At 31.6% G+C, this 26426-nt stretch overlaps 4 protein-coding genes and 1 non-coding gene across 6 annotated transcripts; 3 read left to right on the plus strand and 2 right to left on the minus strand.

Moving 5' to 3' along the window:
• The first annotated feature begins 9025 nt into the window (after nucleotides 1–9025).
• On the plus strand, nucleotides 9026–13657 carry LOC112728925 (phosphatidylinositol 4-phosphate 5-kinase 9-like). Of its 2 annotated transcripts, none has more exons than XM_025779273.3 (9): nucleotides 9026–9292; nucleotides 9686–11045; nucleotides 11155–11322; nucleotides 11594–11759; nucleotides 11875–11985; nucleotides 12089–12276; nucleotides 12348–12505; nucleotides 12858–13023; nucleotides 13182–13657. In XM_025779273.3, exons 2-9 carry the CDS (start codon nucleotides 9802–9804, stop codon nucleotides 13459–13461), a joined length of 2481 nt encoding a protein of 826 aa, XP_025635058.1. In that variant the 5' UTR covers nucleotides 9026–9292; nucleotides 9686–9801; the 3' UTR covers nucleotides 13462–13657. The 2 variants fall into 2 exon arrangements, with proteins under 2 accessions (XP_025635058.1, XP_025635061.1); XM_025779276.3 differs by having other exon boundaries at nucleotides 9052–9292; nucleotides 9454–11045.
• An 855-nt stretch (nucleotides 13658–14512) lies between these two features.
• On the plus strand, nucleotides 14513–16512 carry LOC112728927 (ras-related protein RABC2a-like). The gene is made up of 6 exons (XM_025779277.3): nucleotides 14513–15146; nucleotides 15428–15496; nucleotides 15585–15650; nucleotides 15811–15932; nucleotides 16060–16188; nucleotides 16303–16512. The coding sequence occupies exons 1-6, from the start codon at nucleotides 15002–15004 to the stop codon at nucleotides 16414–16416; spliced, it is 645 nt and encodes a 214-aa protein (XP_025635062.1). The 5' UTR covers nucleotides 14513–15001; the 3' UTR covers nucleotides 16417–16512.
• A 79-nt stretch (nucleotides 16513–16591) lies between these two features.
• On the minus strand, nucleotides 16592–18620 carry LOC112728928 (uncharacterized). Its single transcript, XM_025779278.3, has 6 exons — nucleotides 18283–18620; nucleotides 17520–17611; nucleotides 17341–17419; nucleotides 17156–17250; nucleotides 16918–17013; nucleotides 16592–16832 (listed from the first exon to the last, which is right to left on the minus strand). Exons 1-6 carry the CDS (start codon nucleotides 18446–18448, stop codon nucleotides 16755–16757), a joined length of 606 nt encoding a protein of 201 aa, XP_025635063.1. The 5' UTR covers nucleotides 18449–18620; the 3' UTR covers nucleotides 16592–16754.
• A 3530-nt stretch (nucleotides 18621–22150) lies between these two features.
• On the minus strand, nucleotides 22151–23506 carry LOC112728929 (zinc finger protein ZAT5-like). The gene has a single exon (XM_025779279.3). The coding sequence runs from the start codon at nucleotides 23214–23216 to the stop codon at nucleotides 22332–22334; it is 885 nt and encodes a 294-aa protein (XP_025635064.1). The 5' UTR covers nucleotides 23217–23506; the 3' UTR covers nucleotides 22151–22331.
• A 2167-nt stretch (nucleotides 23507–25673) lies between these two features.
• Nucleotides 25674–25745, plus strand: TRNAH-GUG (transfer RNA histidin (anticodon GUG)). The gene has a single exon. It is a non-coding gene; the product is annotated as a tRNA-His (tRNA).
• The last annotated feature ends 681 nt before the right edge of the window (nucleotides 25746–26426 follow it).

A 26426-nucleotide genomic window follows, 5' to 3' on the forward strand; every position in this document is an offset into this window, starting at 1 on the left:
CGTGCTTAAAAAATTCAACAAATAGAGAAGTACAGAAATTCAAACAAAAAAGGAGTTACAATTATTTTTTATTATAGATTTTAAATTATAAGTTTTCTATAAAATAATGATTAAAAAGTTAATTTTATGATGAAGAAATTAATTAGTATTTATTAATTAAAAATATTTTCTCTATATTTATTCTTTAATTATTTTTTAGAGAATTAATACTAAAATAAAAAATTTCATTTATTAAATATTTCTTAAACATAGAAATATTGAAAATTGGACGTCAAAAAGTTAGCACGAAATATGGCCCAAAAACATTTTATTGTCGGTGTATATATATGCATGGTAAATATTATTATAATGCAATTGCGAAACTCGAGTATATATATGGCTGATATTTTATTGATAACTTTAGTTTTCAAAAGAGAATAACCAATAATACTAACGTTCTTAATGTTGAAGATTAATGCATGGACACATGCTATAACTAGTCTTGATGTCAATTTTTGATAAACAAAAAATGTTGAAATACCAACGAGTGGTCCCTCTAAAGCTAGAAATAAGAGTTTTTAATTATTTTACAATAATTTTAATTTCTCTAGAAAAAAAAAAGGTGTGTGTTTTTGTTTACATTCTTTCTTGGGATTTTTTCAGAAATAAAAAAAATCATATTTTCTCAAACACTATTTTTAAATTTTAATTCTTTAAATACGATTTTTTTGAGCAAGTTGGCCGTACTTCCGACGAACTCTATAAAAATTATAGAGTTTGTCTTTAAATATGACTTATTTTTTTAATTTATAATTAAAAAAATATTTGAAGAAGTCATGCTTGTTGTTTATATATTTTTGTATACTCCTGTATACTGTTTGTAGATCTATATACTATTTAGAGATAATGATAATAGATTAAAATGGATTAAAAACGCCGGATTCAAAAAAATTAAAGAGAATTTGTCCGGGTAAATCGAACTCTATAATTTTTATAGAGTTTGCCCAGAGTGCGACAAACTTGCTCTAAACAAAAAATCGTATTTAGGAAATTAAAGTTAAAAATAATGTTTGGAAAAATATAAATTTTTTTATTCCTGAAAAAAAATCCCTTCTTTCTTGGTATAAATTATTCCTCACTCCCAAAAAAAGTTTCTAAAGATTATAAGAAAAAACTTCCTTCAAAACTGTCTTTTAATTTAATAAAAACAAATGTTTTACTTAAAAAAGAAAACAAAAATAGTTCCATACTTCAATCTATATATTTCGTATGATAGTTGAATACTTCATATATTATCGAAACTGTCACACCTTCTATTACTTTCTGTTACCCATCGGATGTCCATTTTTTATGTCCGGAAATAAATAATAAATTTTATGTTCAAACTTCTTCAAAACTAATAAAATATTATTGGACATGAGATTGGAATTAATTACTAATGAATAGTGTAAATGTCAACTGAAATAAAAAAAAATGATCATATTATCCAAGTTAAAGGCTCCAACAGACTATAGATTATACATATGTAAAAGAAACCTCTAATGTTTTAATTTTATTGGTTAGTAAATCTCTGTCATGCTTTGTAGATAATGTACTTTTTTTTTATTTTGACCCTACAAGAGTATTTGGAATCAATTAAACTCCTATATATTTCATAATTCAAATATTATATTTTTCTTTAAGCTACTGTATTAGTATGTATTCCAAGATTTTGAGGAACAAAATACAGAGATAAAATAAATAAAGTAACAAAATTAAGACATGGACAAAATCTTGGATTGGATTCAGTTGACTATATCAAACTTTGGAAATTTAGGACCACCTGACTTATGTGTGCACAAATTATCTCATGTGTGTTCATTGTATGAACATGACAATATATTTTGTACTTTCATCATTACCTTAAAAATCAAACTTAACTTAATATTAAGAGGTACTACGCTGCAAAAGAATATTATGGAGAATATTTTTTACCCAATAGTATGAGATTGGATTAATTAAGTACTATAATTATTTTAGGACAAATTACTTAATTAAAATAATTAAAAATCAATTTTATTAAATTATAATTTTCTGAAACTACATATTTATTTGTTACTTTTGTATAACTATAAAAATTATTACATACATCAACGGATTTAAACTGAATGTAATCTGCTACTAATAATCGTAATTTACGTTGAAATCGAGCTGGCAAAAAACTATTATAACTTGTAGTGATTTCTGAAGGAGGGGCAATGTACATAAACCGCTATTGACTATAGCAATTTATGTTCAAAAGGAATAAGGTAAAAACTGCTGAAAGCAGTAGTAGTTTATGCTTAGGATCGGATTATTCTCTACATATACCCAACCAAGACAATTGAAAAGTAGTAGATATAGAGTATCTACTTCACATATGGATGGTGAGGAGAGTTTTCTAATTCTAGTGCATGTTATGGCAAAATTCAAAAAAACAAAAGATACGATGTTAAATTTACGAATAGGGAACTACTAAACGTCTTTATCCGAGCATCGAATACGTTGTCTAATTAAAAATCAACATATTGCAAAAAGAGTGGGGTGTGTGAGATAAAGTGGGTGAAAAAGTTGTTTTACAAGATCTTTACCACTGTTGTGTCAATCGGTGTGACGTACGATACATTTGTGATATAGTCCAATAAAAATATGCATGTCTTGTTTCATTGTAGGCGAAGTTTTCCGAAAGTTAGAATACACGAGTTGTTTGCTAAGTTGGAAGATGGTGTCGACAGCTCGATCTGAAACATCAACGTCGAATCCTCAGTCGACTATTTAGGGGGTAGGTGCCTCAACTTCGATGCTTGTAGTTGCATCTGCTTGTCCGTTTGTTAGTCCTCCATCTATTGCAGTTGGGATGACTACTTCAGCTCGCTTGATTCCTAATTTTATAGTTAAAGTTGGACCGGATCGAGTTAAAAATATTATTGGTTGGTCTTCTATCTATAATCAATAGTAACTTATGTGTATTGCGCCTTTTTCACAAACTATTACAGTCTATAACAATTTCTGCTCAATTCTATTTGAACATAAATTATAAAACTGTGGCTACCAATAACAAATTATATTTAATTTTAAATTTGGTGGTGCCTATAACAATTTATATAATTATAAAATTTTTTTAATCAAATATGTAGTTTCAAAAAATTATAATCTGATAAATTTAATTCCAAATCATTTTAATTCAGTAACTTGTCTTTTACTTTATCATGAAAATAATACTTTTAATAATTGAAGTTTCAAGAATCATATATATATTGAGAGATTGTGAGCTTGTGAACAAAATTTATATAGTTATCTAATAATCGGATTAATGTATTTAGATTTTTTTTAATAAATAAGTTTAAAAATTTAGTTACTTTTACAAATATAAGAAAAATAAACTCCTATATATAACCAATTAGGGGAATAAAGAGAATCTTTTTCAAAATACATACAAAATTAAGCTTGAAATAAAATTAAATAACCATGCAAAACTAGAATAAAAATTAAAGTAAAGAAAGGGTTCAAATCCTTTAATTTTTTGTTTTTTATTCTGAGTTCTATATATATATAATTTTTTTAAATTAATAATATAAAAATATTATTTATATATTAAAATTAGTTAATATATAACAAGAGACTAAATAGGAAAAATGATTTGTATATTATTGAGTGTATTCAAGTTTTCTATTCAAGTTTTCTATTTAAGTTTTCTATTCAACTTGTCTGGAATGATACAATATAAAAATGTATTTATAGGTACTAAGAGAATCGTAATAATAAAGATGTAATCTCCTATAATAAATATTCAGATATACTAAATAATACTAATTGATCTTAATTGATCATAATTATATTCTAACATCCTCCCTCAAACTCAAGTGACAACTTGAGTTTGAAACTTATTTAAAACAACGATAGAAAGAGAAAAAACTGCATAAATTGATAAAGTAGCAGACGGAACTGCCGGAAGAAAGCGCAGATGGAACTGCCGCTTGTCGGACTGCTTGTCTGAAGAAAGCGTAGACGGAACTGCCGCTTGTTTGAAGGAAGTGCAGACGGAACTGTCGCTATCTGAGGGAAATGCAGACGGAACTGCCACAAGGAAACACGAAACGCAGATGAAATTGCCACGAGAGAAAGCAGACGGAACTGCCACGAGAAAATGCTGACGGGACTGCCACGAGAGAACGCAGATAGAACTGTCACGAGAGAATGCAGACGGAACTGCCACGAGAGAATGCAACTGTCACGAGAGAACGCAGATGGAACTGCTGAAAGAGAGCGAAAAATATATAATTTCTTCGTGAGAATAGGTAAGCAGCGGATCACAATGGTGTTTGATCATTCAACTCAAAATAGGCTAGTGGGTAAGGTGAAAAAACATTAAAGGAGTGACAAAAGGGAAAGAAGAATGACATAGAATAAAAAGGGTAAAGTATACTTTTTGTCCCTGAAGTTTAACAAAAGTTTCAAAAATATCCCTAAGTTTTATTTTGTTTCAATTTTGTCCCAGAAGTTTTCGATTTACATCAAATATACCCCTACCGGCTAAATTTTTTCAAAAAAATTAAGACCAATTTAACAATAATGCATGAAAATTATGCTTGATTTGCTTGTGTTGATGGTTGTTCTTATGAAATTGTTGTTGAATTAGTCTTAAATTTTTTGAAAAATTAGCCGTTAGGGGTATATTTGATGCAAATCGAAAACTCCTGGGACAAAATTGAAACAAAATAAAACTTATGGGTATTTTTGAAACTTTTATCAAACTTCAGGGACAAAAAATATACTTTACCCAAAAAAATAAAAACTACAGTGATTTCACCACAAGGAAAATAACATATCCTCTTCAAGGAGGATACCATGGCTCTGATACCATGTTAGAAACAAGAAACTTAACTGGAGAAAGGATTTGTATATTATTGAGTGTATTCAAGTTTTCTATTCAACTTGTCTGAAATGATACAATATAAAAAGGTATTTATAGGTACTAAGAGAATCGTAATAATAAAGATGTAATCTCCTATAATAAATATTCAGATATACTAAATAATACTAATTGATCTTAATTGATCATAATTATATTCTAACAACAGCTCAGACAACCCGCTAGCACGATATTGTCCGTTTTGGCACACAAGGCCTCACAGTTTTGCCTTTAACGATAGGGATGCTAGCCGAAGCCCCCCACACTCACTCGTCAAAACGCGTCATGCTAGGAAGAGATATCCACACCCTTATAAAGCATGCTTCGTTCCCCTTCTCAACCGATGTGAAACCTTACAATATATGTTGTATTATTTAATTTATTTTTAATATATATTTTATATTTTAATATACATATAGTATAATAATTAATAATAATATATTTTAGTTATGGCATGAAAATGTTTAATTAGAATCAAACTCGTACAAAAGCATGCAGAAGCAGCCTCTATATATGAAGGTTCTTTGGAACTCAAATAATAAAAAAATAATGTTACAGGAGGTAATATTTAAAATTATTTTATATAATATAATATTTATAATTTTATACTTATAATATCTGTAATTAAATATTTATTATATTTAAAATTACATAATTATTTTAATAATAATTAATAAATTTTAAACAAACAAATTTAAATCATTTAGACTGAATTTTTAAATTATTGTCTTTTACATATTATTATAATAAAAATGCATGCAATAATGGTTCTTTAATTAAAATACATTATCTTCATGTGTTTACCTTTCATCATGATCTATCTATGTATCAGATCATTTTAACAACTATATAAAAATATATAATAAGGTACTATCTTATATAAGTTATAGTCACTCTAAGTTTTGTAGGACCCATAAACCATTACATTAAAACCATATAAACTATATAGTAATTATAATAGTATAGTATATTAACGTGAAGGTATAGAAAAGAGTCACAATTGGAAGAAGGAGAAGAAGAATAATAATGGACAGCTAAGATTACCCACTTTTGATGTAGTAATAAATAAATAATTTAATTGATTAATAATTATTATTTTGTCTTAGAAAGTGGATTCTGCGTAGTTATCACTGTATGTATAATCAAATCATTTGTTTATTCATTCATCATATGGCACGCACTATTAGTTTGCAACCAAGGAAACAATTGCAATAAACACCTTTTTTGTATATATAAATATTAAAGCACACAAATATAAAGCTTTTAAAAAGTGAATATAAATACCCTTTTATGAAGAAGCTTTTTTTATGGCAAAAATTATTTGTTGGCTTTACTATAGTTTAGATAACAGATAATTAAGGATGATTATTGTTTTAATAAAACAATTCATATATATATATATATATATATATATATATATATATATAGTACTCTAATTAATTAATAGTTATAATTAATTATCTGAAACTACGAAAAATATGTATTTGTTTGGCCACCATTAAATCGATAAATTTTTTTTAATAAAAACAATTTTTTTATTTTTTAATGTATTTACTAAATTTTTAATAATAAAAATAAAAGTACTAAAAAAATAAAAAATATTTTTTGAAAAGTTAATTTATATTTTTTTAAAAAAATTAAAAAAGATATTTTTCATATAATAAATAAACAAAAAATAAATTTATTTTATTTTACCCAAACATAATTGATAAATAAAAAAAATTATATGAGATATTCAAATATAAAATTATTTTTATTTTTATAAAAAATCTTTAAAAAAATTATTAAAAAAAAATTTATTTTAAAATAACATCCAAATAAACCCTATATATATATATATATATATATATATATATATATATATGAAGAAATTATTAGAGAATTTAAAAGTTACATACACATGGCAAGAGACAGCAAGAGAATCCAGGCACATGAGTGAAATATCCGAATAAAGTTAAATTCCAAACAAAGACTTTTGTTTTATTTACTGGGAATGGAAAATGGAAAGTACCTTTCCAGGGGAAAAAGGATCCAACTAACGGTATATATAAAAGGATGAAAAAAGAAAAAAGAAATCTGACACTAGAATAATTATTGATATTGACTTAATGGTTAAAAAGTAAATACATTAAGATGGTAATATAAAAATGAAGAATCTCCATTTAATTCTATTTATAGTTAATAACATGTAGTTTTATATTGTTTTCTCTCTACGTATCTATTAAAAAAAAAGAAATAATTTAATATTTATATATGTAGTAATAGGGTATAACTTATATATATAAATTTAATACAAAAATTACACATAAAATTTAATTAAAAAATATTTAATATTATTGAATGTGAAGAATATCTAGTGAACCAAAAAGAAAAAAATGAATAACTTTTTTCAAACATATATATATAGTGCCCACTACTTGGCCCTGCCATGTCTATGGTCCCCATGATTTCATTTTCAACTCTATTTATGATTATCATATTGAAGATATTTATTAACAAGAGAAATAAATCTCTTGCTAGATTTTCCCATGCTTGATACACATAGTAGTAGTAGATGAATTTATAAACTATTGGACAAAAAATTTAAGAAGCCCTAATTAAACTCTTTTTAACTTTATTGATACATAAATAATTTATCACCATTAAAATTTTTTTTTTCTTACCACTACATTTTACTCTCACAATAATATTGATATCTTATTGGTGCAAACCACATGATAGAATATAGATTATGTATATTTTTCTAAATAAAAAAGTGAAAAAGAATTGCTCAAATCGAATAAAATTTTTATAAAAAATTAATTAACAAGAAATGTAATTTTATTATTTTTATTTTCATAAAATTCTTAAAAAATACTAAAAAAATATAAAATAGAAACACAATCTAATTGCACCCTAAAAATATTTTTGTGATTATTGTTCTTAATGTAAATTTATATAATTGGTGTACAAGAGCGTAACAAAGAGGGAATTTAATAGTATACATATATAGTATGTCGTATGAGGGGAAGGTAAAGTTAGGCATTGGAAGATTATTAATATTAGACTTAGAAGAAAGAATGAAAATTCAAAATTGAGAGTTAAGTAAAGGCAAACCAAAATCCAAAATTCAAAGGGTAGTCTTTGAGTTAGTTGGGGTTGGGGATCTTTTGTCTCAACATGGCTATTTAGGAATCATATTATTGCACTTATGACTTAGGTAACCTTCCATGTTTTAATGTCTATACCAATTGCATTCTGACTCAACAACATTGCTTGTAAATATCTCACTTTTCTAAGATATTTATTATTTATCTCAGCATTTGAAGTTTGAGCCCTACATTAATTTCTTCTATGTAGAGTAAATATATAATATATAGTTTGAAAACTTTATTCTAGGTGGTAACTCTTAGAAGGTTTAAACCTTCACTTTTTCCAAAGTATAGTTAATTAGTCTAACTTCATTAACCATATATAGAATCTAGATAATTCTAATCATATCTTGTTTCAATCTAGACAAAATTTTGACCTAATCATAAGACTTTTTAACATAAAATTTTACTAATTTTGGACTACAATTTAACCTAATACAAATAAGAATAAATTAGGCCGTTTGAAAAATTTAAAAAGTAATTTTTTTAGTTTTTAACTTATAAAAAATAGTAGTATTAATATCTGGTGTAATTTTCAAAATCAAATTGTGACTTTCTAAGAAGCTATTTAGGAGTTTATGGAGAAGTTAAAAAAATGACTTCTCTCCTAATACTACTATTTTTTAACATATTTTTATAAAATAAATATTTTTAAAATTAATATCCAAATATAAAATAACTTATTTATAAGTTATTTTTAATTTAGTTATTTATTGTTTAAACTATTTTTTCAAAAAAAACTTAATTAAGTTGTTTATCGAATTGATAGTGTAATTAACTTCCTTGCAAAATAAAATATTTAAACAAATTTAAATAATTAAACATATATTGTGGGGCTAAAGAAGACAAATAGAAGATAAGTTGAGTAAAGAGTTAGCTAGATCCGATCAAGGACACTGTTTGTTACTACTTCTCTCATATTATTATTATTATTATTATTATTATTATTATTATTATTATTATTATTATTATTATTATTATTATTATTATTGTGTTTATTATCATTATTCTCTTTTCATTCCAAAGACACAGAAAGAGAGAAGAAGGAAGAAAAAGACTGAGTCATCCAAAACCATATACTTTGGAACCAAAGCTTAAGAGAGAGAGAATAATAAGTCTTTTTTTTTAATTTATTTGTTTGTTTTATTTCCACTCCTTCTTCTTCTTCTTATTCTTTGTCCTTGCCTTTCATTCATTCATTCATCACTTTGTGTGACTTTGTTCTCATTCCTTTTCTCTTTCAACTTTCAAGGTACTCTCTCTCCTTCTCTCACTTTCTTATTCAATTGTATTTCTGTATTATTATGTAGTTAGTGATGATATTACTGATATCCTGTTCTTGATAATGTGCAATCACTAATCCTTATATAAATTCAATTATTCATTTATGAATGTATATGCTTGACTATATAGATTGGTATTCAGAGTTGTTGCTATTGATGGAAACAAAGCCATGGAACTGATCAGATAATTTTGTTATTGTTATTGTTATTGGGATTGAAGATTTGAAGTTGAGTGTGTGTTAGCAAATTCAGTTGCAATTTTAAACCATGTTCAAGTGCTCTTCTTAAATTGAGCTTAATAGTTCATAGTACTGTATCAAGTTTTCTGATGTTGTTTCATTTTTCTGATTCCGCTTCACTAGTCAAAAGGGCAAAGAATTTCAAGGGTCAATCTCTTCTTGTAGCTGTTGAGAATTAGGGTAACTTATAATAATTTGATTGAATAAGGAAAAGTTTTTCCTTTTTCTGGTAATTATGCATGTCTGGCCCTGTGGCCACAGTTGATAATTTGGATGGAGCAGTTATCTCTGCAGAGAGAACAAAGTCTCTTGATGCCATTTCCGAGGTAGACGTGTCGTCCTTATTGAGAAACGGCGAAAGCAGTGGTCATTCATCTGAGATAGTTGGGTTTAGAGTTGGGGAACTCTTGCTTCCTAATGGAGAGTCATATTCCGGGTCCCTTCTCGGCAACATGCCGGAGGGTAGGGGTAAGTATGTATGGTCAGATGGATGTGTATATGATGGTGAGTGGAGAAGGGGGATGAGGAATGGAAATGGAAGGTTACAATGGCCTTCTGGCACGGTTTATGAGGGCGAATTCTCCGGTGGCTATATCCATGGTACAGGAACATATATTGGTTCGGATAGTCTTACCTACAAAGGGCGGTGGCGATTGAATCTTAAGCATGGACTTGGTTATCAAGTTTATCCTAATGGAGACATCTTTGAAGGGTCTTGGATCCAAGGAACGCCGGAGGGGCCGGGGAAGTATACTTGGGCGAATGGGAATGTGTATTTAGGGAATATGAAAGGTGGGAAAATGTCAGGGAAAGGAACTTTGACATGGATCAATGGAGACTCATTTGAAGGAAGCTGGTTGGATGGTATGATGCATGGTCTTGGAGTTTATACTTGGAGTGACGGCGGCTGCTATGTTGGGACCTGGACGAGAGGTTTGAAAGACGGCAAAGGAACGTTTTATCCGAAAGGTAGCTGTCTTCCGTCGGCACAAGAGGTTTATCTGAATGCCTTGAGGAAAAGAGGACTATTGCCGGATTTGAGGAGGCAGAAACAGGCTCATATTCATCATGCTTCTTCGGTTGATATGGGAAATGTCAAGGTCAGTGGTGATAATCAGAGTTCTAGCCTTGTTTCGTCCGATAAGCTTGCCAAAGGGAGTCTATTAAACATTGAACAATCGCGCAGCAAGAATATCTCTCTCGAAAGGCGATGGAGTCTTGAGGTGTCTATTGAGAAAGTAATAGCCCATGATTCAACAGATTCTATATTGGAAGGTAGTGAAAAGATCCCCATTTTGGAGCGCGAGTATATGCAAGGTGTATTAATAAGTGAGGTAGTTTTAAATAACAGCTTTTCGAATTTGTCTAGAAGGGCAAAACGGCTGCAGAAGAAGCTCGCCAGAGAGATTAAAAGACCCGGTGAAGCCATCATTAAAGGTCACCGGAGCTATGATCTGATGCTTAGTCTGCAGCTTGGAATAAGGTACAATGCATAATCATGACCCTTCTTCAAATTATAATAATTATTTACTCTAAAATTATCTGCAGTGGATTTCTATATGTAATGTAAAATTTGGCTTCAATATTTCTAGGTATACTGTGGGAAAGATTACCCCGATACAGAGGCGAGAAGTTCGAGCATCGGATTTCGGTCCTAGAGCAAGTTTTTGGATGAATTTTCCTAAAGAAGGTTCTCAGCTAACTCCTCCTCATCAATCTGATGACTTCAAATGGAAAGATTATTGCCCAATGGTGTTCAGGTTAGTAGTACTTTCACTACTTTGTATGATTATTTCTATTTCATCCGAATTTCAATTATATTCTTCTCCAAGGAACTGAATTTTTGGTCCACTATCATAGTGTTTCTTACTTTTTCATAATCTTCTGTTGATTATAGAAAAGAAACTTACACTCTGAATTGTATGCATATGATCTCATATATCCATGTCAAAATTACAATGCCTAGTTAAGATGGAATGATTATTCAGCATAACCTCATAATCATGTAATTATTTATCAAAATTTATGCAGAAACTTGAGAGAGTTGTTCAAGATTGATGCTGCTGACTATATGATGTCGATTTGCGGAAATGATGCTCTGAGGGAACTATCATCTCCGGGGAAAAGTGGTAGTGTCTTTTTCCTGTCTCAGGATGATCGTTTCATGATCAAGACGCTTCGAAGATCTGAAGTAAAGGTATGCTTATTTTACTTATATCTTGTTAATTACCATTTTTCCATAGGCTTACATACACAAGTTTTAGGCCTTAAAGATAATAATCATATCATCATTATCAAAAATTGGTATGTAGGTTCTTCTAAGAATGCTTCCGGACTATCATCATCACGTGAAGTCATACGATAATACCCTCATCACGAAATTCTTCGGTCTGCACCGGATTATACCTTCGAGTGGTCAAAAGGTATCGTGATCTGAATTGCCAAATGCATCAAATATTTGAACCTTTATCTACATTTCCTTTAATAGAGAGGCTAAAATTTATATATAACTGTCTGTTTCTGCAGTTTCGCTTTGTTGTGATGGGAAATATGTTTTGTACAGAGCTAAGGATCCATAGGAGATTCGATTTGAAAGGTTCATCCCTCGGACGCTCTTCGGACAAGATAGAAATCGATGAGAATACAACTTTGAAAGATTTGGATCTCAACTACTGCTTCTATTTGGAACCTTCTTGGCGCCAGTCTTTGCTAAAGTAAGGGAAAGAAGTTGCACCTATGTTCATTCATTCATTCATTTTTTTTATCTTCTCAAAATATTCTGCAGGCAGATTGAGATCGACAGCAAGTTCTTGGAAGCACAGCATATAATGGATTACAGCCTTCTACTCGGCGTTCATTATCGAGCTCCACAGCATCTCCGTCCTCTCACATCATACAACCGTAGCATAACTGCTGATGGATTAGCAAGTCTTGCTGAGGAAGGTTAGTATGAGATGTGATCTTGAAAGTTATGATATGTTAAAAAGGATTAATATATCTGAGTTTTGTCTTTTAGTTAATAGTCAAAATAGTTCCTGAAATAGTTCCCAAAAGATCAACATGAGTCAATTTAGTCCCGAAAGATCAAATGTCTCAAATTGAATCATATTGGTCCTTTCATAAGTTAGATATGACACATGGCATAATCATTTTGCGACACATCATCATCTAATATTGCATGTTTCAGGGATCAATTTGAGCCGTTTGATCTTTCGAGGACTAAATTGATGAACATATTCTTCTTGTTTGTACTAAAATTGTTTATTTGAAAACATTCAAAATGTTGAATTGACAGATCCTCTAGAGGATGAAGTATCAAGCTATCCCCAAAGCCTTGTTTTGGTCCCTAGGGGATCAGATGATAACAGTGTTGTTGTAGGATCACACATCAGAGGTAGTCGACTGCGCGCTTCGGCTGCCGGCGATGAGGAGGTGGATCTGCTTCTTCCAGGCACAGCAAGGTATGGTTCCTTCTAATCTTCATAACTTCATATTATAGTTCTCCAGCTAACATCATTGCACAGCCGAATCGGCCGCAACGTCACGCCTATTCACATAACAGTTAGGACTATATGGTTAAACTAGAATTGTTGAAACACCACCATTGATTGTTAAGCAGACTACAAATCCAGTTAGGAGTAAACATGCCAGCAAGGGCAGAGCAAATTCCAGGAAAGGAAGAGATGCAAACATTTCATGAAGCTTATGATGTGGTGCTCTACCTGGGCATAATTGACATTTTACAGGACTACAACATGTCCAAGAAAATTGAACATGCCTACAAATCGATTCAGTTCGATTCGATTTCAATCTCGGCCGTTGATCCCGGATTCTACTCCCGTCGCTTCTTGGACTTCATTCAGAAAGTGTTCCCACCAAATGAAACTCTAGCTGGTTGATTTTCAACCAAGTCATTGTTTGTTTAGTCCAAAAATTTGAACATTGTCACATATTTTGTTTTTGTGCATTTTGTCTATAAATTTTATATGGTTGGTGGCCACATAGGTATTGTATTCATAGATAGCTTTGTGACTCAAATCTAATGCCTTGAAGCTTGAATCATGAAATGGATAATATTGGATCATTTTTATCCTCCATGATTTTTTTTTTACGTATTTTCCAACCCAACAAACCAACGACTAATTCACCGCAATTTGAGTTTTATTTAAGGGTCTGTTGTTGGTTAAAAAGTTACTGTATACACAAGATGAAATTCAAATTCCAGATCTCAGACATCTACTTAACAGATGAATGAGCTAATTATTCACCAAACTCGTTGTTTAAATAAATTATCATAGCATTCTCGTTTGATTCTTTTAAAATTAGAATTATTAATGACTTAATTAAGGACAAGAACCCGGCATTAAGGAGAATATCGCAGAAAGTTAGGAACTTCAAAGTTAGAATTAATTATGTGTTACATGATGGCTATGTGCATTATTATTATTGCAAGTTTATTTTAAACACCAAGCATCTTATCTTGGGTTTGGTTAGGTGTATGTTAAGGATCAAATGACCTTCAAATATACAAGGATCCATTTCCTCTATAGTTGATTTATTATAAAATAAAATCTCTATTAAAAAGTATGAAGTAACTAATTTTTTATATATTGTTTTAATTTTTGTACCTTGATTTTACAATATTAGCCAATTAACTTATTCCATGTATAATAATTCATATATATGGTGATTATTAGTCAAGTACTTTCATGGTTTATATGATGCAAGTTATCTTTTCATATGCAATGATGCAAATAACATCATTAGAAAATAAAATATGCATTTGCTCGAATAATTTCTAAGCTGAAAAAAGAAAGAAAGTTGAGACAGAGGAAAGGAGAGAAAGAAAAGAATAGAATAGAACTCAAGCAAAGTTAGCCTTTTTTTTTTTTTGGCTTCTGTCTCACTCAACTCTCTCATACCAAACAACAAACAACATTAAAATTCTTTGTTAAACATTTATAAAACAACATTAAAATTCTTTGTTAAACATTTATATATTTTATCATCTTTAATTTCTAGTGTAATCTCCACCATAATATTTCAACTCTTACTTTTCATCTTTAAATCATGTTAGACATTTAATTGAAAAAAAAATGTGAATGATTTTAACAAATTTATACATGTTCTCAAAACTTTCGTAGTTACACATTCTTAGTTTATATTAGAGTATGCATAAACTACAAATAAAGAACATACAAAAACTTCTATTCTAATTAATATTGCTAAGAGCCTTTATCATTCATTGCTGTATGATACCTTTTCTTCTTTCTTTTTCTCTCCCTTTCTTTCTTTCTTCACTTAAATAGGTTCCTTTGGCATTGTACTTTCTATTTATTTATTTATTTATATATATAGAATCATTCATTAGAGAAAGAGGAGGGAGGAGGTACTTCATTATCAGCATCATAAGATCATTCACAGAGTTTATTTGAGAGAATGATGAGTTTATCTTCAGGTCAAATCAGTAGTAGCTATGATCTCTCATTCAAGATCTTGTTGATTGGTGATTCAGCTGTTGGAAAAAGTAGCTTACTTCTAAGCTTCATCTCTAACTCTACTGAAGAACTTGCCCCCACAATTGGTAATTCTCTCATTTGAGATATACTAAGGATGCAATTGTTTTTGTATTTTTATTTTGTTTTTATTTTTTATTTTGTCTGTTTTTATAATTTTATGAAAGAAACAAGAAAAATAGAAGGTGTCCTTAGACAGTGTCTTATGGTTTATTAATAACTATTTTACTATTTTGTTCCTTGTATTGCATTGCATTTGTCATTAAATTTTAGAATTGATGCTTATTCTATCATATTTCTCATATTAATTTGTATTTCATTTAATTTCCCTTGTTTTTATGTTATGAAGGTGTTGATTTTAAGATCAAACAGCTCATAGTTGGTGGGAAGAGATTGAAACTAACAATTTGGGATACCGGTAAAATTTATAATCAATTCATTTGCTTCCAAGCTCTTTTTCTTCTCTTTTTTTTTCCCCTTTGATAGTAACATTACAACTATTGTAGCTGGACAGGAAAGGTTTAGAACACTAACAAGTTCTTACTATAGAGGAGCTCAAGGGATCATTCTTGGTATGCTAAATTATGTAAATGTGATTGTTTTAATTTTTTCTCCTAGAGACATGTCTTTGCTATTTGCAAATTGCATTGAAACTTCTTTGTGGAACAAAATCCCTCATGACATTTGTTGTTACAGTTATAGAATTCTTTTGCTATATATATTTGTTTTCAGTTTATGATGTCACCAGGAGAGAAAGCTTCACAAATTTATCAGAAGTATGGTCCAAGGAGGTAGAACTCTATTCTACTAATCAGGATTGTGTGAAGTTACTAGTTGGAAATAAAGTTGACAGAGTAAGTTCTTGTGTTATAATTAATATTGTTCTTGAATATAGTGAAGACATACCATGATATTTATGTTATGTATATTGTATATTAATTTTCTTTGATGCTTTGTATAATTGTATCTCTCTATGATTAGGTTTCTGAAAGGGCTGTGAGCAGAGACGAGGGTTCAGCTCTTGCTAAAGAGTTGGGATGTTTGTTTTTTGAATGTAGTGCCAAAACTAGAGAAAATGTGGAAAGCTGTTTTGAAGAGCTTGCACTAAAGGTAGGTAGATTTTTCACTTTAATTTTCTTTTTATTTAATGGACAAGAAGAAGAAATTCAAATTGTAGATAAATTGTTACCTTATAGCTAATATAAATCATTTAACATATCATAGATAATGGATGCTCCTAGTCTTCTGGAAGAAGGATCAAGCACAGTAAAAAGGAATATTCTCAAGCAAAAACAGGAACCTCAAGCATCCCAACAAAGTGGTGGTTGTTGCTCTTGAAATGTTTGTTCTAATTGCTGCCAATGTCTTTTGGCTGCTTAATTACTTGTATCTATCACTAGTTCACTAATGAAAATTTGAAACAATAATACCTAATAGCTTGTGTATATATTTATTTCTTTGACTTATGTTTAAGGGGATTTAGCCTATGTTACAACCATTAAAGAGGTAATTATTTAGCCGTTAATCACAAGTGATTCTCTGTTAAATCATTTCTGAATGTCAATCAACAGCCATATAAAATTAGTATACAATAATCCAGATGTTTTGGCCCTAAAGCAAAATTGGCAAAAAGAAAACTGAATATTTCTACCAATCACAATACTAAGGCTATCATATTAAGCTTCCATGGGAATGGTGGTAGATTCCAACAGCCTCCTAGCATCTGTGCCTGGATCAGGTAACTCTGGCGGGCACTACCAAAGAAAACAATCCTCAGAATTTGATGAAAACTAGAAAAGGTTTATTATTATGTATTAGATTCCTTTAAAATTTACATACCTTTCCATATAAGTTTTGCTTGGTGGGGGAAGCACCATGAGACAGCAACAACCTAATTACATCAACATGCTCACCTCTTGCTGCATGATGAAGAGGCTGCAAAAAATAGTCACAATCACAAGATCATGATGATAGAAAAAGATCAGGTGAAGTTCATAAGGATAAAAATCAGAAAAATCTCAATCTATAGGTGGCTTGAGACTACGAAAATTTGAGTATGAAATCGATAAATACTCACCGTGTCACCCTCGGAATCAACTGATTCCAGCATCCTTTTTATGATCTCTGCATCACCAGCTCTGTTCAATAGCAGTTGGACTATCTGTGTATATCCTGATATGATCATCGACATGCAAAAGAAAAAAAAAATCACAAATTGTGCAACAACATTCATTTTAGCTTTGAGATGCGAGCGGAAACTACCTCCAGCACAAGCATCGTGCAAAGGAAGCGCACCGTCTTCATCGTTGGCCTCCAAGTTCGCTCCTCTATCTAGAAGTAGCTGCAATTTGTTAAGCAAGATCAATCATCCGGTATCCATGGGAATAATCATGCTGCATAATTTGAGCATATGAAAGTGATAATAAGCAATGGAAACAAACCTGGGCGCATTCCAAATGGCCATACAAACAGGTCAAATGTAATGCTGTATCCCCATCCTCGACTGGCTCATCGATACTACCTTGCAAGTTATCTGGAAATCATGCAGTACAAGGGTAAGAATTAAGCAGAAAGAACACCCTATGTTCTAGTGAAAAAAGAGTGCAAAACCATAGCAGACAGGGTGCAATAGCTTTCAGTAAACATGCATGTCTTCATGGCCACAATATAATCACGGCGGAGAATGTGAAACCTCCCCCCCCCCCCCCACAAAAAAAATTCAATCTCTAAGGAACCATGATTATTGGTCCCATCTCCCATGGTTTTAAACTATAGTCAATAACCAAACACAGTAAGGAAGCAATCATATATGTGGCAGAATCAACCACATTTTCTCTCAATTTCATTATTCAAGAAGAAACCATAATCTAAAATAATGATATGACCAAAACTTTGGCTTCTCTTAAGGATCAAGGTGAAGCTTTTAGCATCTTTCATAAACTAATATATACCCGCAAACAAGTTTCTTACAATGAATTTGAGAGGTTTAGGCTAGTATCAGATTCAGATTCAGGTGCCACAAAAATTTACTTGCAGAAAATTTAACGAATAAAATTACGAACAATAATTTCATACAAGTTCAGCTGAAAATAGGGTTTGAGCTTTAGCAAAGGCAGCTCAATATACATGCAGAAAAGAACAATTTGGAAAGTATAAAAGAAAACATAAAATTGAAGAGAGTGAGAGAGAGAGAGAGAGGAGGACCTAGGGCGATGCGGAGGGCGGAGAGGTCGCCGAGCTGGGCGGCGGCGGAGAGGTCACGGAGGTGAGGAGGAGTGTCGGATTCATGTTCGATGAGTCCTTCTTCTTCGAAAAGGTTGTTATCTTCGTCATCTTCGTTTATGCCGTTGCGCCTCCCCGGAACCGCCATTGATTCCTTTCTCTCTTCTTATTCCTCCTCCTCTTTCTTCTTCTTCTTCTTCTTCCTGTCCCTTTTTGGCGGCGCCTCTATTTTCTAACAGTGAGATTTTTGTTTTGGAAATGCTAACCGATATTGGGCCTTTAAACGGCCCATTGGGCCCATCAAACTTCCTATCTTCTTCTAGTATAATATACTGTCTGAGGTTTAAATTTAATTTATACTTGTTTATTTTAGCAGCTGAGGTATTCACAATCCAAATGGAGGCGGCTAAAGCAAAAGGAAATATAACAGGTCTAAAGATAGCTCCAACAGCTCCGGCACTCACTCACTTGCTGTTCGCAGATGATTGCATCATATTTGCAAAGGCGAATGAGGAGGAGATATATCAGATTATAACTGTGCTCAACGAATACACGGAGGCATCCGGACAAAGGATCAACATGAATAAGTCAGGAATTTCCTTTGGTAGCCAAGTGCCGATACAAACGAGGGTCAACATTGAAGAAATTTTAGGAATGAAAACATGGGACACGCCAGGGAAATACTTGGGGTTACCAGCCATATGGGGAAGATCTCACAACAAAGCTTTAGCATGGATTGAAGAGAAGATCATGAATAAACTAGAGGGTTGGAAGGAAAGATTGTTGAACCAAGCAGGCAAAGAAACACTAATAAAGTCAGTAATTCAGGCAATGCCATCATACATCATGAATGTCATAAAGCTTCCTAAGAGTTTTTGTAGAAGAATCTGCGCAAAAGTTGCTAAATTCTGGTGGGCAGCATCGGGGAAGGAACGGGGCATCCATTGGAAGAAATGGGACAGCATTACTGATAGTAAAGGTGAAGGGGGTTTGGGGTTTAAAGACCTTGAAAAACAGAATACAGCCTACCTTGCAAAACAAGCATGGAGAGCATTAAAGAACCCGAATGCAATTTGGGTAAAAATCTTGAAATCGATATATTTCCCGGACGGCAACTTCTGGACAGCGACGAGTAGAAAGGGCGCATCATGGGTCTGGAGAAGCATTTTACATGGAAGAGAGCTATTAAAGGAAGGGGCAAAGTGGAGTATAGGAGATGGATCCAAAGTTAGCATCTGGAGGGATAATTGGATCGCAGGGAGGAGCGGGCCTCTCAGCAAAAATAGTACAGATAACTCGAGGGTCAGGGATCTCATTGTAAATGGGGAAGGATGGAACAAACGGAAGATTGAAAGTGAATTCTCCCAAGAAATCAGTAAAGAGATTCTCAGCACCCCGGTTAGTGTAATGAACAAAGAAGACAACCTATATTGGCCATGGAGGGAGGATGGAATTTACTCAGTTAGAACGGGATATTACGTGGCAAGAAAGGCAGAGCAGAACATGAAACACAGGGGTCCATCAACAAGTGATAATAAAAAGGAGATATGGAAGGAGGTGTGGAGGATGGAAGTCCCGCAGAAGATCAAAATGTTCCTTTGGAGAGCGTGTCATGATATATTACCAGTAGGTTCGAACTTATATAAGAGGAAGCTGGTACCAGATCCAGTTTGTCAGATATGCTTAAGAAGTGCAGAGACAGCAGAACACGCATTACTACTATGTGATTGGGCTAGGGCGACATGGTTCGGTGCGGAATGTCAGTGTACTCCAACAGCTATGACAGTTAGCTCAATCGGGAATTGGATAGTTGAATGCATAAAGAAGTTGAGAGCAGCAGGGGGAGAGGACCAGGAAAGGAGAATAAGCAAGCTGGGATTTCTAATGTGGGAGATATGGAAAACAAGGAACAACAAGCTATTCCAAAAACAGGATGTAAATCCTACATGGACTATTTACAAGGCAGCAGCACTAGAGGCAATATATTGGAAGCTAGCAGAAAAGCAGCAAACACAAAAAATAGAAGCAAAAAGGAACAATACCAACCTGGTGAAATGGAGACCCCCTCCTGCAAACTGGCTGAAAGCAAATGTTGATGCAGCTTTTCGGAAGGAGACCGGAACGGGGGCAATAGCTGTGGTTATCAGAGACTACAAAGGAAAAATTATATTAGGTTTTACAGGAAAGATTCAAGCTAAATCTAGTATTGTGGCAGAAGCTCAGGCAATAAGGCAAGCGCTAATTATTGTAAACAACCTACAAATGGGCAGAACTCTAGTAGAATCGGATAATTTGAAGCTAATTCAATCAATTAAATCTAAGACAGATTTAGGGGAGGCTATGGCTATAATCCAGGATATTCAAATTTTGATGGAGAGTTTACCTGAGAAAGGTATAACTTGGACCCCCAGAAATGGAAATTGTCTAGCAGATGCAGTAGCTAAAGCAGCAGAAGCAGGAACATTACAAGCGAATTGGAGCTTTAAACCACCTGCTGACATACAAGGCATCATAAAAAAAGAGATTCAAATGTGAAGTCAGAATCACAAAGCAGTAAGGAAGATTGAATTTAGGCGAAGTGAAGTTTGAACCTGTTAATGGAGCAAGTATGACAGATTTCAACCAGATCATCAACGATCTGAGACAGAAGATCCACATGCAACCCAAGACGACGCTGTTACGGAGTATATGTTACGAGATCATGAGGCAGAGAAAGACAAAGGCGGCAGTGATCTATGGAGACCAAGGAATCCAGGTTTAGGGTAAGGAAAGTGGCGACGCTGAGATACCACTTGAAACTCCAAAAGGAATTGATGTGGGGAAATTTGAATGCCTTCATCTGCTGAGGGGAAGAAGAGCAATCGATCCCGTTCCTGCCACGGGGACAAGGCAGAACGAAAGTGGCTCAGCTTGGTAAATCTCCCGCGAAAGTGGCTCAGGGTGCACCAGTAACCATGCACCGGTCAGTTTAGCTCCTTGGAGACCTGAGGAAGACAATCATTGACAAGGAAAGGCCAGCATCGAGCTTCTCACAATAATTGACTGGGAGAGTTACAAGAGGGATAATGGGGAGCGGTTGCTGATGCCTGGTCGCTTCGGCGGAGACAAGGTGGACTGACGGCACTTCGGAAGGGTGGTCAGCAACATGCAGAAGCCTGCTCGTCTAGTTGCAGAGCAGAAATCACGAAGGAGAAAGAGGCAAGGGTGGGTTTCAGTTAGGTATTAGGGATCGGGTCAGAGAGTTAACGGGTCGGTTTGGGTAGGGCATGGATCTCTGTAATGGATCCGGGCTGGTCTGTTGGCCTGGGTCCCGTCCAAAAAAAAAAAAATTTAATTTATACTTGCAGCATCTATTAATCAGTAATAAATTTTTAAATAAAATTTAAATTTATAATAAATTAATTACTGATTTATTAAATTAAAAATATTATAAAAATAAAAAATATTTTTTTAATTATTTATAATATCTTTTAATCTAATAGGCCGAAAAAATATATTTTCTTTTATTACTTGCAAATACTTTTACTAAAAAAAAATTGCCTTAATTAGTGATCTCGAATAATGAGTTAGAGTTATAAAAAAAACGAAAAACCTCAATAAATTCCTACCATTTCAGTTAGTTTAGATTGAGTTAATTAGACTTCTAATAATATTCTTTGTGTTAAACACAAAAGTGAAATTATATCTAGTAGAATAATATTTTTGTGATTTCATATGAAGTAGAATATTACTCTTACTATATATAAGAACATCCCTATTATTGGTGAAAGCTATTACCATGATTAGATTGACAATTAGATGTCAACGAAAAATGTTGGGGATATCCAAAAAGGTAAATATTTAGAGAGAAAAAGTAACTACACAAAGTGGTGAATAATGAATCTTAAATACTAACAATAAAGAGCATGTCAACAAAGAAAACTTAAAATCTAAGCCATTTATTATAAGCTACTAACACTGAATAAAAGGATTCAATTTGAATGAATGAAAAAAGAATAATAGATAAAAAATAAAATAATTGACTAATAAATTCAGTAATGACAATCCACCAAAGAAGGTGCAGAAGAAGAGAAGACAATAACTTTCTCCCTTATTTGAAATGGGAACTTAGATGATTCTCTTTGATCATGATCTTCCGGTGATGCTGGAAGATTCAAATCCAGCTTCAAAAAATGATTCCTTGGTTTCTTGTTTTTGTCACCTTCATCAAAATTTCTATGCCTTCTCATATGACCCCCTAATGCTTGGCCGGATGAGAATCCAGCACCACAAATAGAACATTCATGTAGCTTGCATTTTCTACTATTATTAGCACTATTATTATTAGTACTAATTCTTTTTGTTATTATTGTGGTATTTGATGATGATACTTGCAACGAGAGCATGGTGCTTGTTGTTTTTGTTGTTGTTGTTGTTGTGTTGAGGTCCTCTAATTCATGATCATGGTCATAAGCATTATTATTATTTCTCTTTGATTTGTTGTTTGGTAATAATAATTTCTTGTGGCTAGCTCTATGTCCACCAAGTGCTTGAGATGAAGGGAATGATTTGTTACACGTCTTGCATTGGTAGATATTCTTTTTCTCATGATGATCATCATGATGTGATGATGGTGCTGATGATGATGATGATGCTTTATTATGATGATGATGATGGTGGTGGTGTCCTTGTGCCAATAGAATGAGACAATAAGCCATGTTTTCATCATCTAATGTTGTGCTAGTAGTTGCACTATTACTAGTAGTTGGTGGTGGCATCATCATCATGTTGTTGTTGTTTCTTTTGAGGATGATTGGTGCAAATTCAAGTGGTGGTGGTGGTGATGGCGAAGGCGAATAAGGCGGCCGCGGCCGCTTGCTTCGTTTGCCTTTAACAAGAAGTTGATGTTGTTGTTCCTCTAATTGAACCTCCTCCATCTTGTTGATGTGTGAAACTTGTTGTATAGTGAGTGATCACACAAATATTAATTATATTTGAAGAAGAATAAGAAGAAGAATAGGAGAAAGAGGGTGTTGGTGTTGTTGAATATGGAAGAGAGAGTGGGATGTTAATAAATATATGGAAGCTAAGGGTTTCAAGTTTGAAGTAGTGGATGCAAATTGCATGAGAATAAAGAATAAACCCTGGTTTTAGCTTTGCCAAACTTGCTTTTCCAACCTTGCAAGTTATATATATAGAAAATAGTGTGTCTTATACAGTTGTGTTAATAATTGTATGTGTAGTGTGTATAAGGGAATAGAAACCTAGCTTGCACTATTTTTATAGGGTAAATTTAGTTACATACATCACATGGCTGCGTTTGTTTACGAGAACAGGATAGGATAAGACATTGATAAATAGAGATACAAAATTTTGTGTTCTTATATTTTGTTTGGTGATAAACTAGAACAAATTATGAAAATCTAATTTATTCTCATTTTTTTCATTCTAAAAATTTGAGATGAAAAATATAATAATAAAAAAATATAATTATAAAAAATTAACAAAAATAATAAAAAAATGAAAAATAAGTTGTGTCTCTTGTTAGTGTCTCCGTGTCCTTCCTATTATGATGGACACAAAATACACTAATTCAATATTTCTGGACACACTGTTTCTATTCATATCTCCTCTGTCAAATATGATTTTGTGTCTTTGTGTCGTCCATATCTCAGTGTCCTGTCTCTGTAAACAAACGCAACATATATACACTTGAATTTAATTGGTAGGTGTCCAAAAAGAAAAGGATTATTAAATTTGATGAGTATGTGTGAGAATTTTGTTAAGTAAAATTATACTGAGATTCGGTTGGTTTTTGAAGCAAACTTGTTACTTTTCCTCTAAGGTACTATCTACTATTTTGAAGAGTTGGTTTTGCAAGCCTGGAACCACGGAATATTCAACTTCCTAATAAAATTAAACCTTTTTTTTTTAATGTTCATTTACTAATTTTTATCTAGTTTAATTTGGTTTTGCTTTTCTTGCTGGTTTTATTTTTCATCACTAAATTTTAACTAACTTGGCTTGTGGTACCAAGCTAGCTAGCTAGCTAGCTATTAGTTAGTACAGCTTAATTTGATTAATTTTGGACCCAATCCAATTAACAATTAACAAAGTCCAAGTGTGGAAACTATGGGTTGGACATGATCCTTATGACTTGTGACATGAGATTATGTTGTATTATTAATTATAGTTATAGTAGCTATGTTAATTAAATATTATAAATAGAGTGCTAGTGGTTATGTTCATATAGTTCACACACTTGCTATAATGAGGGAATTCATGTGAAGTTGACCCAACTACTTATATATTTTGCAAATTATATTCACATTTTAATTTTAATTGGACAAAACTCCAACAATTGCGCCGCATATACATCACCAATTGATTTGATTCATGATTCATATATCATATAGTCTTATTATTGTTCCCAATCATTTGGTGTTGGTAAAAAGCACATTTTATGTGCTGAAAATTTGATTAATATAAGTCTTTACTATTATCTATTACATTTTTTTCTTCTTATGAAATCAAATTACCCATATTCATATGGAAAAAGTTTTTTTTTAATGAAAAAAGTTGTAAAATAATAAATAAAAAATTAATTATCATTCATTTTTATAACTTTATTATTATAGGTAAATTTTACTATTTTAATTCAAAATAACATTTTTGGGTATCTAGTAGCTCAAAGATGATTTGAAACTTTTTTTTTTTTTACTAATTTTAATTTTTCATTTTAGAGTAACTTGACCCATTAGTATAAATAAATATACATAATAAGTTAAGTAGCAAACCGTGTTGAAGTTGTGGCAAAGCTATAAGCCTAATAACAATGGAATAACCAGCCATATTATTAAAAGAAATAATTTGTTAAACAAGGAACCAACAATAATAATAATTAATTCAAGAAAATACAATAAAAAAAAAGCTGGGGAATATGGGTATGTATCTATATATTGATGCATCATGCATGGGTTTTAGGGTTCCATAGTGGCATAATATAATATATAGAATATAGTAATATAGAGTACATAGAGCATGCAAATAAAAAAGATCATTGGATAGAAAATGAGAGATTCTTAGCGTAAGGAATTTATTAAGTTATATGAATGGAGAGGTTGTGAGGGGCGCGTATTAGTGTCTCAAAGAAAAGTATCAACCTCTTCACTGCTAGCTTTAATTTTTTTTTCTTCTTTTTTTGTTGTTGAATATATAATTTAGACACTTGAAAAATTATGTGCAAATAAATATTTGGTAGTTTTAATTCCATTATTAACAGTAAATATGATTAGGAAGTCATGTCAATTATTGGTTAGATTCAAAAGAAGGGTGATGAAGAGTTATATATTAAGATACATGAGAACAATAGTTTGCAAAGAATTAACAACGTTGTGGCTGTAGTTTAGTGGTAAGAATTCCACGTTGTGGCCGTGGAGACCTGGGCTCGAATCCCAGCAGCCACATTTTCATTTTGTAATAGAGTCTAGTAACTATTTAAATTATTATATTTATAATTATATTTATAACATGTTTAATTTATTATACATTTATATATTATTCATGTATTATTATTATTTAATAAATATTTTATATTTAAAATGTTATTTATTATTTATTTTAATTAACCTATAATTTTATTTTTATGTAATAGAATCTAGTAACTATTTAAATTATTATATTTATAATTATATTTATAACATGTTTAATTTATTATACATTTATATATTATTCATGTATTATTATTATTTAATAAATATTTTATATTTAAAATGTTATTTATTATTTATTTTAATTAACCTATAATTTTATTTTTATGTTATGTTATCGTTGGTTTTTGAAGATATTATTAAGATTTGTTATGTCATTGTTAATTATTTAAAATTTGATATTGAGACTTGTTATATGTATTTAATTTTTTTAATTTACAAAATCGCAAATCCAATCCAATCCAAATTGCTTGAAATTGGATCGGATCGGATCGGATTTTTTTAAAAACATCATCCAATCCAAACCGCACCGCAAGTAAAATTAGTATTCGGATCGGATGAGTTTTTTACTCAAAATCGATCCAAACCGCACCGCAAACACCCCTACTAGTAACTATACTCACCAAAAAAAAAAAGAATTTAGCAAGAGAAAGTCTT

This window comes from Arachis hypogaea, chromosome 12 (assembly GCF_003086295.3).
Source record: "Arachis hypogaea cultivar Tifrunner chromosome 12, arahy.Tifrunner.gnm2.J5K5, whole genome shotgun sequence".
NCBI classification, from domain to species: domain Eukaryota; kingdom Viridiplantae; phylum Streptophyta; class Magnoliopsida; order Fabales; family Fabaceae; genus Arachis; species Arachis hypogaea.

Coding starts and splice junctions, on each gene's coding strand:
- LOC112728925 (XM_025779273.3), top strand. CDS start 9,802: ATGTCTGGCCCTGTGGCCACAGTTGATAATTTGGATGGAGCAGTTATC. Junction 11,323..11,593: donor TATTGCCCAATGGTGTTCAG/GTTAGTAGTACT, acceptor AAATTTATGCAG/AAACTTGAGAGAGTTGTTCA. Junction 13,024..13,181: donor CTTCTTCCAGGCACAGCAAG/GTATGGTTCCTT, acceptor ATTGTTAAGCAG/ACTACAAATCCAGTTAGGAG.
- LOC112728927 (XM_025779277.3), top strand. CDS start 15,002: ATGATGAGTTTATCTTCAGGTCAAATCAGTAGTAGCTATGATCTCTCA. Junction 15,147..15,427: donor AGAACTTGCCCCCACAATTG/GTAATTCTCTCA, acceptor TATGTTATGAAG/GTGTTGATTTTAAGATCAAA. Junction 15,497..15,584: donor ACTAACAATTTGGGATACCG/GTAAAATTTATA, acceptor CAACTATTGTAG/CTGGACAGGAAAGGTTTAGA.
- LOC112728928 (XM_025779278.3), bottom strand. CDS start 18,448: ATGGCGGTTCCGGGGAGGCGCAACGGCATAAACGAAGATGACGAAGAT. Junction 17,251..17,340: donor GCACGATGCTTGTGCTGGAG/GTAGTTTCCGCT, acceptor TGATCATATCAG/GATATACACAGATAGTCCAA. Junction 17,014..17,155: donor TTGATTCCGAGGGTGACACG/GTGAGTATTTAT, acceptor TATTTTTTGCAG/CCTCTTCATCATGCAGCAAG.
- LOC112728929 (XM_025779279.3), bottom strand. CDS start 23,216: ATGGAGGAGGTTCAATTAGAGGAACAACAACATCAACTTCTTGTTAAA.